General features: G+C 39.8%; 1 protein-coding gene across 1 annotated transcript; it reads right to left on the bottom strand.

Annotated features, from left to right (window-relative positions):
• Window positions 1-3,290: 3,290 nt before the first annotated feature.
• LOC145099894 (uncharacterized) lies at window positions 3,291-4,493 on the bottom strand. The gene has a single exon (XM_079037394.1). The coding sequence runs from the start codon at window positions 4,491-4,493 to the stop codon at window positions 3,291-3,293; it is 1,203 nt and encodes a 400-aa protein (XP_078893520.1).
• Between the last annotated feature and the right edge of the window lie 10,802 nt (window positions 4,494-15,295).

Genomic DNA, 15,295 nt, shown 5'->3' with positions numbered 1-15,295 from the left:
TGGTGGAGGGAGGGATATGGGGAGGTGGTGATGGAGGTGGGGTGGGAGGTGGTGAAGGAGGGGATGGGGAGTTATGAGTGGAAGGAGAGACAATGGGGGAGGGGGTAGTGGTAGGAGATAAAATTTAGAGAAGGTTAGGAGATAATTCAGAGTCATTAAGGAAATTATAGGATGGGGGATTTGAGGGAGTAACTGAACCAAAAGGGAATATGGTCTCGTCAAAAGTGACATGACGAGAAAGAATGATTTGTTTAGTGGAAAGGTCGTAACAGCGAAAGCCACGATGGTAGGTGGGGTAGTAAAGGAAGATACAGTGTGTGGAGCATGGCTGGAGTTTGTGTGTGTGTGTGTGTGTTTAGGTGAGGAAAACAGAGACAACCAAATACACGATGGTGATCATAGGTGGGATGGCGTTGAAAAAGTCGATAGTGTAGCACCCAATTCCTAGTACACCCTTAATTCAAAGTATTTTTATGTTTTTCTCTAGGACTCGACGAGTTGGAGGCCCAACTCGTCGAGTCAAGTCGGGACCCGCGGACATTTTAAGTGACCTACTCGACGAGTCGGTAGGCTAACTCAGCGAGTAGGTGTTGTTTGAGTGAAACCCTAATCTAAGGCGGTTGCACCCTATTTAAGCATCTCATTCAGCCTCCCTTCATCCCTAGTGCCCTCAGAACTCTCCATATCAAACCCTAATCGTTTGTGTAAAGATCTAAGGCCTTTGTGGTGGTTTTTGGTGATTTTGGAACATAAGAAGGAAGAGTAAGGCTTGAGGAATCAAGAGGAGGCTAGACGAGTTAGAGTTTGTGCACCCTTTGCAGTTCTTTAAAGGTATAAAGCTGATACCTCGCTCTTTCATGTGTTAGATCCCTTTTTGGGGTGATTTAGGGATTTTAGGAGCCATTCTTGGTGACCAATCATGAGTGCAAGCATGGTTGGGGTCTAAGACTTCAGATCCAAGGTCTTTAAGGGGTTACAAGGCAGAAAGGGAATGATTTTGGAGTCTTAGAGATCCCCATGCATCTTAAGAGTCTCATTTAGGGCCATTTGAGCTCATAGTCCCATGCATGCACGTAAAGTTTGTAACTTTACTTGCTAGATCGAGTTTAGGGACCTAGATCTATCATTTGGACAAGAGTTGTACACCAAAAATCAAAGAAATAGACTTGGAGAGTATCGACTCGGCGAGTCGTTCTGGGGACCCCGCGAGTCCAAGGTTAGGCTCCCCTTTTCTGTTATGATTCAAAGAGACCCAATTGAGTGCTAGAAAGGTTTTAGAGGGTCTAGGGGTGTGACCCAAACGTATTGGGATAAGCTATAGTCCTGGAGTTCATAGGACTCGGTGAGTGCATGAGCCGACTCGGTGAGTCCAAGGCAATCTCCCAACTCTTGAAGATGAACTCGACGAGTTGTCTTACAACTCAGCGAGTCGAGGACAGGACTTGTTCATAGGATGGATATAAACTCGACGAGTTGTTGATACAACTCGGCGAGTCGGATGAAGGTTCATTCGGGGTTGTTTTAGAAGGAGAACTCATCGAGTCGTTGCAAAACTCGACGAGTAGAGGCGTGAAGAAGGACAGATGAAAGGATAGGGACTCGACGAGTTGGCGGCCCAACTCAGCGAGTCGGGTCAACTAGAAGTTGACTTTGACTTTGACTTGGACTTGGTCAGGGGTAAAATAGTCATTTTACCCTAAAAGTGGATATCAGATTCTGACTGAGTGTTTTGTGGGGCTTATAGTCAGAGGATTTCCGGAGCAGCAGCAGACAGAGTTTTCCCGCACAGATTATCAACAGCTACTCGTACGAGGTGAGTTACCTTCCAGTAGCGGTGGGTCTGCGGCCACAATGTCGTCCCACCAGTAGGAGTTGTATGTTAGATGATTGTATTTGCGATATCATCTAGGTTTGCTACCACCTTATATGTTATATGTTGGCATAATATGTTATATGTGATAGTAGTCGAGTTCGGTTGTTAGGACCGAATGATAGGTCAGGCACCCCAGATATGTCTGACAGTATGTGATGATATGTTTATATGCTGGCATGATATGTTATATGTGATAGTGGTAGTAGGCGGGGAATAGTCCCCAAGTTCGGTTGTTAGGACCGAATGGTAGTTTGAACACCCCATATATGTTTGATAGTGTGTTTATGTTATGATATATGTGATAGTAGCAGCAGGGGTGGAATAGTCCCCGAGGGTCGATTGTTAGGACTGACGGGTAGGTCAACACCCCAGAATGGCTTGACATGGGTAGGTCAACACCCCATAATGGCTTGACACGAGTAGGTCGGCACCCTAGAATGGTCGTACCGGGTAGGTCGGGCACCCCAGAATTGCCCGGCAATATATATGCTATATGATTGAATGGTATGCGATACGATGGGGGAACTCACTAAGCTTCATGCTTACAGTTTACAGTTTTGGTTTTAGGTACCTCTTCAGCGAAGGGGAAGGAGCTGGCGCGGTAGCAGCACATCATACACACACATTGATTTTCCGCACTTGAGATATTCTGGGATTGTACTCTGACATGTTGCTATTTTATGATTTGGGTTTTCAGACATGATATATTGATTTACGAAATGATATATTTTTACGTAGTTTTCTTATGAATGTTTTTATAGTCAGTTAATTAAAATGAAATTTTTGGACTCGCAATTTGGGATGTTATAAATAGTGGTGAGTGTCATTGGATATGGAGGCGGATGGAAGGATGTTGAGTAAGTGAGCAGCCATGTGAAGGGCTTCGGGCCAGAAAGTGAGGGGTAGATAGGAATAAAACAATAGCGTACGCATCATGTTATTTGTGGTACGAATCATACGTTCAGACTGGCCATTTTGCTGAGAGGTATGAGGACATGAGAAATGGAAGGTAATGCCATGAGAGGCGAAATGATCATGGAAGGATTTGTTATTGTATTCCACCCCCCCCCCCCGGCGCGTTGTCGCATTGAAATTGTTTGATGGTGCCTCCAAATTGGGTTTTGATTATATTAAAGAGATGAATAAATTTGTCAAATACTTGAGATTTGTGTTTGAGAGGGTACACCCAAAGGTAATGAGTGTAATGATCTAGAAATAAAGCATAATAATGTAAACCACCATTACTAGGTATAGGAGATGTCCACAAATCAGAATGAATTATTTCAAAAGGTTTAGACACAGTAGAATGTGATAAATAAAAAGGTAATCTAGTGTGTTTTCCAAGTTAACAAGCTTGACAAATAAAGTTATTTTTTGATAGAGAACAAGAAATCGAGTTATTAGATGCTAATTGCTTCTAGACTTGATTGTAGGGGTGACCGAGTCTTCGGTAAGTGGATGAGGAAGTGGAAACAAAAGTGTGACTACTAGATTCGGTAACAAGATAAAGCGGCCCGGAGCTGTCATAGCGGATAAGATCGCGGCGTGTCTGGTAATCAAGAACAGTAAAACTGTAAGGATCAAAATCAATAGAGCAATTATTATGTGTAGTAAATTTTTGGAAAGAGATAAGATTTTTAATGATGTTGGGTGTTATGAGCGCATTGTGCAAGTGTAAGTGGCTATATGGGTTTTGGATAGGGAAAGTCATATGTCCCGAGGTCATGACGGGAATTGCAGATCCATTACCGACATAAATAGAACGAGGCCTATTATGATTATTACAAAGAGAATCGAGTCTACCTGCATTGTTGTTGACATGGTCGGTGGCCCTGGTGTCCATAACCCATCTGCCTTGTGTCGGGTCCGAGAGAGTCATCGTACTGACCATGGTCGAGAGAGAGGTAGGTTGATCCATGTCACCAAGCCAAGTCCAAGGAGGTTGTTGGACTGAAGGGGATTGGATTGAAGTTTGATGGGCCTGAGGAGAGAATCCGCTGGATGGAGAAGGCGAAGTGGGCCTGCTGCAAAGAAGCCTATTTTGGCTGAAATAGGGCCTGTTCCACCTTTGGGCTGGCTGTGAGGAATTCGGACCAATGGAAGTCCACTGGACTGCATTTGATGCGTGTGACCCAGGAGAGGAGAAGCCCCATGGTTGGGCAGAAATCTTCAGTGGTGGAACAAAGAACCACCCATATTGACGGTTCCCAAAGCTATTTGGATTTCTAGTAGGTGGGTGACGATAATTAGAGGCGTGATTCCCTCCCCTGTGAGACCGATTTCTTCCACGGTTAGAGTTCGAGCCTCTTCCTCGATTTGACGAACCAGAGTCGACGTGAAGAAGAGAATGAGAAGAGGAGTGATTGGGGTAGGAAGAAGAGCTAACAGCGGAGGAGGCGAGATGGGTTTCTTCAACAGAGAGGGTGGTGCGCATCTCCGAGAACAAGGGAATAGGCTTGCGGTGGTGGAGGATGTTGGCCACACTCTCGAATTTTTGGGAAAGCCCGTTAAGGGCATATGAGATAAGGTTCCTGTGTTTGACTTTTTCACCGATACCTTCCAGAAGGTCAGCAAGTTTCTTCACTTTATCACAGTAGGCGTGAGCATTAAGTTCACCCATTTGAATGTTTCTAAGCTCTGTCTCATATTACATAGCAGTGGCTTCTTGATCATCATGAAAAATAGAGTGAATATTGAGCCATATTTGTCTGGCGTTGGCTTGTTTGGAGTGGGCAGATGTGATGAGGTTTTGGGAGATAGAACCAAAGAGCCACAGTGTTACCATGGAGTCAAGCTCTAACCATTCAGTATTCGTTGGGGGTTGATTAGGTGGGTCATACGTGTCGTCGATGTGATCCAAAACTCCATAAGCTATACAACGGGCTTTGAAAAGAGTGCTCCATGGCTCATAATTTCTGGTTGGGAGATCTAGAATCAAAGGTACGTATGTTTTGATATTTGTTATACCATACGCCTTATGTGCAAGTTTTGATATTGGTTGATCTCCTGATATGATTAATGAGAAGAACAGGTGGAAGAAGAGAAGCAGGGGAAGAAGACTGGTGAGGGATTGACAGAGTTGTCTTCTACTGCTTCCAGGTGTTGGAATAGTGTCTAAGGCTGTAACTATATCCGGTTGTGCATGGTCCTTTTGGGTTGCCTTCACCATAGCAACTTGATAGGATGATTTAATAAGAGAGAGTAAATATTATTAATATATAATGAATAATATATTTGTTATTTGATTAATATAAGTCATAGAATTAATTAGAATTAATTTGGTGACTTAAAGAAATTAATTAAATAAAGGGGTATAAACTGTCAATTGTTTGATAGTTAAGCTTTAGACTGTAAATCCATTTGGATATACTATGGACGAATTCTAAGAGGATTAGGATAGCTAAAATCGTCCATTAGAGTTATCTAGGAATGGATTTGGATAGCCTTAAGAGAAGATTATCTGATAGGGACTTATCTGTAATCCTTAAGGAGTCTACAAGTATAAATAGACCCCATGGCTGATGGAATTCGTGAATAAGCCTAAAGTAAGGAACCTCTGGTCGAATTCCTCCCCTCTCCTCTCTCCCAAATCATCCTCCTTGCTTTGGTGTTTGTAAGCCATTAGAGGAGTGACATTTGTGACTCTAGAAGCTCCAAGACCTCAAGATCAACAAGGAACTCAAAGGTATGATTCTAGATATGTTTCAATGTTCTTGTTTAACCTAATTAGTAATTAGAAGTCTTGGATTCAAAGCATGTTTATTAGAAAGCCTAGATCCAAGCATTAGGGTTTTGCATGCGCACATAGGAAAATTCTTATGGCTAAAACCCATCAGTGGTATCAGAGCCTAGCTTGGTTTTCTGTAAATTGTTGCTTAATTAACTGAAACAAACCTGCAAAATTCGATTTTTTGGTTTCTGAGTCATGGACTCGGCGAGTCTCAAAGTGGACTCGGCGAGTAGGCCTGACTCGGCGTGTCCCTTTGTGCACCCGGCGAGTCCAGGCGTCAGGAATGGCCAGATTCGGGATTTCTTTGTGGTTATCTTATCTTAACTTACCATAAACTAATTAGATCAATATTAATTCGTTTTTCTGATAAATATAACTATTATCTTGATCTAGTTAAAGGTAATTATCAACTAATTAAATATTTAATTTCCTTATATGATAATTAATTAATTATTTTGATTATTTTGGTAATTATCTTAAAAAGAAATCTTGAATAAATCAAATATAGATAATTAGGATATTAATTGTTAATTGGAATTATTTGTTATTTGATCCTCCATGTTTTAAATGTTTAAAACCTACCCTCATGTTTTGAAATTTACCTTTGTGATTAAAAGTTTTAATTTAGACAACTTAAATTTCAAGCCCTAGATTTTAAAAAGGTTTTAAAATACAACCCTATACTAATATGATATTACTAGAATAATATATATATATATGTATAACTAAATGCTAGTCTTACCGTTAGTAGGCCTCATTCACGAAGCCGATCTATAAGGTGGGTATAAGGTTGCGGCCTATAAAATGGCGCTTAATGGGTGTACACTCACACCCACCGCTTGCTTGATTGGTGGAGGGTCGTTAGCCGAACGGGTAGGATAGGGCAACCTCATCCTCTCATTAAAAGTATAATAAGAAATACAAAGTAACTACACATATTTTAAAATTTCCCAATCCTAGTTACTGTAGGAAAAGTGAATTGATGCAATCCCATGAAATTACACTTTGCACCTTGCTAAGATGTTGGTGGAGCGTGTGTGGTTTACCGGCACACTAATTGGTTCTAAGCGAAGGTGGCAAAGGGTGATTCGTTGTTTATCATAGTTCAATGGAGCGTGTGTGGTTTACCGGCACATCGAATAGGTGATTGTTACAATGAAGGTGCCATGTGAATTTGCATGGTAATTCACACCCGCTTTGTGATCCTCGGCATCCCAGTCACAAACAAGAGGGGCATATCGAGATTTAAACATGCCATTGAATAGTTTCAATGAATCTCATCCGAACCTAGGAATTCTCAAAAACACTTAGGACTAATAGTTTAAGTTTCGTGATGGAGAATTAGTGAATCGTCATTCACTTACCTTCAATTTATTTGCATGTTAGATTACGGCATCCCTTTTCTAGTATGTAAATGTTATTGTTGGATCCTAGCCCTAATTTTCTTATTGGGTGATAATTAGGGATTCGTATTCTAATCTATCTTTGTCCTTTTCTAATTATAGATGTCGAACGCAAACAACGCTGCTGCTAGTTCTTTCACGTTGATGAGCCTTTGCCAAAAGGTCACCTTCGATGGAACGAACTTTAGCGAATGGATAAGATACATTCGCACCATTGCTCGCTATGAGGATAAGGAGTATGTCCTCGATGAGAAGCTCGAGAAAATCAACACCGAAATCGCTACTCCAGCCGAAATCACCGCATTTGAAACTCATGAGCGAGATGCAACGAAGGTACATTGCATCATGATCGCCACCATGAACTCCGAATTCCAAAAGTCCTACGAGGACATGTACCCGTACGAGATGCACCAAGACCTATTGGAGAGGTACCACCAAAACGCGAGACAAGAGAGGTACGAGATTTTCACTAACATGATTTCCGCGAAGATGGGTCATGGAGAATCTCTTACCGTGCACTTGCAAAAGATGCAAAGGTATGTCGACCGCCTTCGCAAGTTAAATGTTGACTTCGGTGAGGATTTGGCGATCGACATGGTGCTTCACTCTTTGCCTCCGATGTACAACCAATTTAGGATGACCTACCACATGAACAAAGAAGAGGTCACCCTAAGCAAGCTCCAAGGTCTCTTGAGGGTTGCTGAGAGCAACTTCAAAGACAAGTCTGTTGCACCTACTCCCAATCCGCCCGCTGCTCCTGTCTTGGCTATTGGACAAGGGAAGGGAAAGAAGAGGAAAGCTTCATCGAAGAACTATCGCAAGGTGAAAGCCCGAGATGGTGCCTCTTCTAGTGGGACCAAAGTTGATCCCGCCAAGCCCTGCTCTAACCCGAAGGAGGCAGAGTGCCACCACTGCCACAAGATAGGACATTGGAAGAGAAGCTGCCCGGATTACCTGCAAGCAATTAAAGAAGGAAAGATCAAGCCATCTTTCGCAGGTATATATACAATCAAATCTAACGATTCTAATCATGCTATTTCTTGGGTTCTTGATACCGGTTGTGGTTATCACATTTGTTCTAATGTGCAGGGACTAAGAAGAAGTAGGGATGTGGAGCAAGGAAGGATCAATCTAATCATGGGGAACAGAAGATCGTCGCCTGTGACCAAGATTGGAGTGTATTCCTTAGTGCTTAGGAATAGTTTAGTTTTAGATTTGAACAATTGTTGCTATTCGCCAGAAATGGCAAGAAACATCATTTCATTTCATGGTTTATATAGACAAGGTTTTAGATTTTCTTTTAATAATGAGAATGGTTCTATTTTGGCTTATCTAAATGGTGTCTTTTACTTTGAAGCTATACCATATAATGGAATATATGAAACTGTTATGATTGTTGATGACCTTGGAAATGATGTTTTGAATATTGATTCTTCCACTAGTATGGATAAAGCATCCTTGTGGCATTGTCGTCTTGGACATGTCAACAAGAAACGCATAGCCCAACTCCAAAAGGATGGAGTGTTGGAGTCATTCGACCTTAGGGAAGATGACACATGCGAGTCTTGTTTGCTTGGAAAGATGACTAAGTCGCCCTTCACGAGTACTTGTGAAAGGGGCGAGGGTCTATTGGACCTAATACATACCGATGTATGTGGACCGTTTAGATCAACCACGAAGGATGGGAACCGCTTCTATGTGACTTTTACCGATGACTATAGTAGATATGGGTATATCTACTTAATCAAGCAAAAGTCAGACACCTTTGAAAAGTTCAAAGAGTTCAAGAATGAAGTGGAGAATCAAATGGGCAGGAAAATCAAGATGCTTCGATCCGATCGAGGAGGAGAGTACCTAAGTCTTGAATTCCACGATTATCTCAAGGAGTGTGGAATAGTTTCGCAATTGACGCCTCCTAGGACACCGCAGTTGAATGGTGTGGCAGAAAGGCGTAATCGAACCTTATTGGATATGGTTCGCTCTATGATGAGTCGTGCTTCACTACCAATTTCTTTCTGGGGGTATGCCTTAGAGACTGCCGCCCATATCCTTAACCGAGTCCCTACTAAGAAGGTTGCCAAAACACCTCACGAGATGTGGACAGGGAAAGCTCCCTCGTTGGCACATATCAAGGTTTGGGGTTGCGAGGCTTTCGTAAGACGAGATACTCACGACAAGCTTGAACCTCGAAGTGAGCGATGTATTTTCATCGGCTACCCGCAGACATCCTTTGGATATCTCTTCTATAGACCGAAGGAAAATGTTGTCTTCGTTGCGAGGAGAGGAGTTTTCCGAGAGCGAGAACTCATAAGCCAAGGAGACAGTGGGAGGCAAATCGAACTTGAAGAGATTCACGATTCGATAGATGAAGGAACCTCTACCGCTGGCACTCAACCCGAGGAGGAAACTCCGGTTGAACCAATTGACGAATCCTTACCTCTTAGACATTCCGATAGAGTTAGAGTTCATCCCCAGTTTTATGGCTTTCATATTACTACCGAAAGGGACACGTATATTAGTGATGGTACACTAGTAAATCTTGATGAACCTAATAGCTATAAGGAAGCCATGGCAGGCCCGGAGTCTGTAAAGTGGAAAGAGGCAATGGATAGCGAGATCCAATCCATGTATGATAACCAAGTTTGGAATTTGGTTGATTACGTGCCCGGACGTAAGACCGTTGGGTGCAAATGGATCTTCAAGAAGAAGACCGACGTGGATGGGAACGTACACACATATAAAGCGCGATTGGTCGCGAAGGGCTTTACTCAAACTCCCGGAGTTGACTATGATGAGACCTTCTCACCAGTTGCGAAGATTAAATCTATTAGAGTGATGTTAGCAATTGCCGCATTTCATGATTATGAGATTTGGCAAATGGATGTCAAGACCGCTTTCCTTAACGGAAAGTTGGCTGAGGATGTTTACATGGCTCAGCCAGAGGGGTTTGTGGATCCGAAGCATCCGGATAGAGTGTGTAAGCTTGAGAAGTCCATTTATGGACTTAAGCAAGCATCTCGCAGATGGAATCTTTGTTTCGATGAGAAAGTCAAAGAGTTTGGATTTGTACGAAGCGAAGACGAATCTTGTGTATATGTCAAGGCCAGTGGGAGTATAGTAAGCTTCCTCGTTCTATATGTCGATGACATATTACTCATAGGAAACGACATCCCGACTCTGCAGGAGGTAAAGTCCTGGCTCAGGAAGTGTTTCGCTATGAAGGACCTCGGAGAGGCTTCTTACATTTTGGGAATAAGGATAGTAAGAGAAAGAAGTAAGAGACTAATTGGACTTAGTCAGAATACTTACTTAGAGAAGGTACTAAAACGTTTTAGTATGGAAAACTCAAAGAAGGGAGAACTACCGATACAAAGTAATGCCAAATTGAGTAAGACTCAAAGTCCGAGTACCGAAGCTGAGATAGCAGAAATGAGCCGAGTACCATACGCTTCCGCAGTTGGCTCAATCATGTACGCTATGACTTGTACTCGACCTGATGTAGCCTTCGCTTTGAGCATGGTTAGCAGATATCAAGGGAATCCTGGCAAAGCACATTGGATTGCGGTGAAGAATATCCTTAAGTACCTTCGGAGGACGAAGGAATGGTTCTTAGTCCTCGGAGGAAGTGATGACTTGAAGGTGCGAGGGTATAGTGACGCCAGTTTTCAAACCGACAGGGACAACTACCGTTCGCAGTCGGGCTGGGTCTTTACCCTAAATGGAGGAGCAGTGACATGGAAAAGTTCCAAGCAGGAAACCGTAGCTGATTCAACGTGCGAATCAGAGTACATTGCAGCGAGCGAAGCGTCGAAGGAGGCAATATGGCTAAAGAACTTCATCGGTGATCTTGGAGTCGTACCTGCCATAAAGGAGCCAATGGAGATTTTCTGTGATAACGAAGGTGCGGTTGCCTTAACCAAGGAACCGAGGGATCATGGTAGATCAAGACATATCGACAGAAAGTATCACCTTATTAGACATCGTGTAGAAGAAGGACAACTCGTAGTTAAGAGGATATCATCAAAAGATAACCCAGCAGATCCGCTTACGAAGGGACTGAGTAGGGTTAAGCACTTGCAGCATGCTAGGAGTATTGGGCTGAAGGATGATATTAGCATAGATTAGATAGTATTAGAAACGTGTAATAGATAAATGTAATTGACATTTGATGATTAAATAAAGGAGTTTTATTTATGAGTAATGTTACTATCTTATGTTAATTGTTTAGCTATTGTTTCACTTTGCATGTTTTGACTTCCAGAATAATTGAGTTTATTAGGAATAATCGAATTATTCAAATGGTCCACAATCGTTCATATGTTGGAAGTAGATATGAAAGAAGATTGTCATGAATTGGTGTGTAGAATGTCTAAATGGTGTTAGACATAGCAAAGGATTGCTGCAACGTTCATGAGTGCTTATGAACTAGTTTTGAGCATTGGAATAAACCCGCGCTTGCTGGAATCACCTTATGGAATAAGATATAAAAGGGTGATCGCAAGACGATAATATCATATAGTCTTAAAACCTAGATATATGGTTTATTATTTGTTAATTGATTATACATTGATTATACGAAAACGCATCAGTAACTTGGTGTTATAAAACGTATTGTTGTGTGTAGTTGGTTAATGAATAAGTAAATGCATATAAGTCAAAGTTTATCTGTAACTTTTATCTAAGAAGGTAAAAGCGATATCTCGGCCGCTCGATGATTTGATTTGACTTATGTGCCGGGCCCGGTCAGAACTAAATTGATGTGTTCGATTAAGTTCTATGTCAAATAAATCAGAGATCGAGAAACCTAAATGCTTGACTAACCATTCCATAGGAATGTCAGCATGATATCTAACAGAGGACTGTACGTTCCCTTATCTAAAGGACAAGATTGATTAGATCAGAGTTGACAGCGTCTTTGAGAGCTACGATTGCAAACCGAATTGTACTTGTATAGTTACTAGACTTATCCAAGTGGGAGACTGTTGGAATAGTGTCTAAGGCTGTAACTATATCCGGTTGTGCATGGTCCTTTTGGGTTGCCTTCACCATAGCAACTTGATAGGATGATTTAATAAGAGAGAGTAAATATTATTAATATATAATGAATAATATATTTGTTATTTGATTAATATAAGTCATAGAATTAATTAGAATTAATTTGGTGACTTAAAGAAATTAATTAAATAAAGGGGTATAAACTGTCAATTGTTTGATAGTTAAGCTTTAGACTGTAAATCCATTTGGATATACTATGGACGAATTCTAAGAGGATTAGGATAGCTAAAATCGTCCATTAGAGTTATCTAGGAATGGATTTGGATAGCCTTAAGAGAAGATTATCTGATAGGGACTTATCTGTAATCCTTAAGGAGTCTACAAGTATAAATAGACCCCATGGCTGATGGAATTCGTGAATAAGCCTAAAGTAAGGAACCTCTGGTCGAATTCCTCCCCTCTCCTCTCTCCCAAATCATCCTCCTTGCTTTGGTGTTTGTAAGCCATTAGAGGAGTGACATTTGTGACTCTAGAAGCTCCAAGACCTCAAGATCAACAAGGAACTCAAAGGTATGATTCTAGATATGTTTCAATGTTCTTGTTTAACCTAATTAGTAATTAGAAGTCTTGGATTCAAAGCATGTTTATTAGAAAGCCTAGATCCAAGCATTAGGGTTTTGCATGCGCACATAGGAAAATTCTTATGGCTAAAACCCATCACCAGGGTTAGATAAGCTCTGATACCATGCAAATGGTTATTCTTCCCTAAACAATCATTCATTGAGAAAAAGCTTATATACAAAATACAATACAAGACCTTTGGGCCAAATACACAATATAATGGGCTAAGAATACAACAAGATATCCGCTAACAGATGTCTTTTACTGCTTCCATGGTTCTTGATGCCACCATGTGTAAAAGTTGGAATTGTATAAGCTTTTTCTAACAGAAAAACCCAATGTAGTTTTAATACTTGGATAAAAATGATAGTTTAGTGACTAAATTTATAACATGGTGGAATTATGTTATGCTTTTATTTATTTGTCTTTAATAATAAAAGCTGCTAACTTGGGAAAATAGATTGGTTGTGCTTCAATTTGTGCAGGATACTGCTCACAAAGGTTACTAGAAACAAGATTGATAACTTTGAAAATCATTTATCACGCTTTTCATAACAAGTTAAATGTTTGCGGTCTCACATTTGTATTGATACTTTGATATATGCATACGTGAATGTAATACATGTAACATAACATCTGTTAACATACATTAAATGAAAGAAATAACAACATACTTTTTGGTTTTGATTTTGCAGGTTTTGATATAGGGGTAGTTCTGTCAAATGCATAATTGGCACAAATTAAATTTGTATATTTGTAAATTTTTCACTTGGAACATAAGTGGTATGGACTATACTTGGATCTTTATCATCATAAAGGTCATTATATGATTTTTTTTGGTAAACGACATAGAAGCATGATCAGTCTATCTAAAGAAGCTTAAAGAAATGATACATGTTGGAGTAGTATTTTGTGCCATCAATGTAGCTCATCAGCTGCTCTGGAAACCAAAACTAAAGGATTAGTTGTCTTAAGAAATACGTAAAAAATTGTAGTATCCAACCCCGCAAAGCGGGGATTCTTCCCTAGTTAAATATTAATTAATAATGAATTTCAATTAAGGATTAAAACTTCTAGTCTTAATTTATAGGCATCATAGAATATTTACTAAGAACCCCTGGCCGATAATTAATGACTGCGATTAGGTAACTTAGAGTAAAAGAAACAATGGTTCAAATTTGGAAACCAATTGACATGTGGACTATCTTTTACTTCATACCAACGACTTAATGGTGGATCTTGTCCCAAGAGTGTAGAGAGATATAGCTTCACGTAAGCCAAAATATGATTGTGCTACAGGCTTACCTATATATGTGTCCCTAAAAAGGTTTCAAATTTGTCCCCACAGAAAGAGATTAACAATTGAAATGCAGAATTCCATAAAAGAAGTTTAAGGTTCAAACCTTACACACACAAAAGATTGTTAGTGTTTTATGGTTTAACCCCACATGAAGGGTAGTGGGGCGGTTTTGACGTGTAGGAGTCAAGAGGGTGTGGCTTATGTTTTTTAAAGAGGTTGGCTAAAAAGACACCCCATTTTACTATATAGACATTCTAATTAAATTTTAAAATATTTTTATTGGTTGGAATTGCATTGTTTTCTGAAAAAACTTATTATAAGTAGTTAATTATAAGTTGACTTTTTATAAAGTGGTCGATGGAGGTGTCTAAGGGGTGTCATCACCCTTTTCAAATAGGTTCCAAAATTTGGGTTCGAGAGTCTAACTAGCAACTACACATTTGAGTCTAACTACACATTTGCCTCTTCCTAGGAAATGTTGATTAGGAAAACGTTAACTTTGTTCCACTACCCTACACAAGTCAATTAATGATGTTGTAATACACTGATAACTAGTGCAATACACTTCGTGTACCAAACTATGAATATGAGTTTAGTACCCTCAAACAAATATGTTATCTATTCGTCCCAAATGCTCCTTTCGAGATTTTACCTTCATCTAGTCTTATCGTCAGTGTATGCTCGGGATCAAAATTGTGATAACTGCAACCCTGTTACATTTCAGAGATCCCACACCTAGAGAGAATATCAAGATTTTCTCGTCAATCCAACACATCATTATGCTGAGTATTTATTAGTCATTTATTGTGTTTTTCTAGATGTAAAGGTTTATAAGTATTAAAATATTTTTAAATCAAGTATGGAAAAGGTTATGATGTACACGTTCACATGTGAAAAAAAGTGAGATACCCTTCGATTTAGAGAAATTATATTGCGTTCATCATGTGAGAAGTGAATGATCGACTGATCGTCATCGTCTTGAGTAGAGTAAGAGAGAATACTCATGCAAATGATCATGTTAGCTGACGTGTACCCTTATCCCAAATACTATCATTTCTGCTTTACCTTTTTTCTTTTATGTATTTCAGAAGAAAATTCATTACAATCGGAATGTTGTGAATATGTCTATATATAGCCAGTGTTTCATCCATGTGATTTGTGAAAGGTCCTTTTGACAAAAGCTAATATATATATATATATATATATATATATATATATATATATATATATATATATATATATATATATATATATATATATATATATATATATATATATATATATATATATATATATATATATATATATATATATATATATATATATATATATAAAAGATATCTTCATCACGTCAAGTATCTCATGATATTTTC

The sequence above is a fragment of the Lactuca serriola genome, chromosome 4 (genome assembly GCF_051521515.1).
Source record: "Lactuca serriola cultivar US96UC23 chromosome 4, Lser_US96UC23_V15, whole genome shotgun sequence".
NCBI lineage: Eukaryota > Viridiplantae > Streptophyta > Magnoliopsida > Asterales > Asteraceae > Lactuca > Lactuca serriola.
Note: the sequence above shows the minus strand (reverse complement) of the source record. Positions and strands in the feature narration are given on the sequence as shown.

Excerpts from the sequence above, each read along its gene's own strand:
- LOC145099894 (XM_079037394.1), bottom strand. The coding sequence starts at position 4,493 with ATGGGTGAACTTAATGCTCACGCCTACTGTGATAAAGTGAAGAAACTT.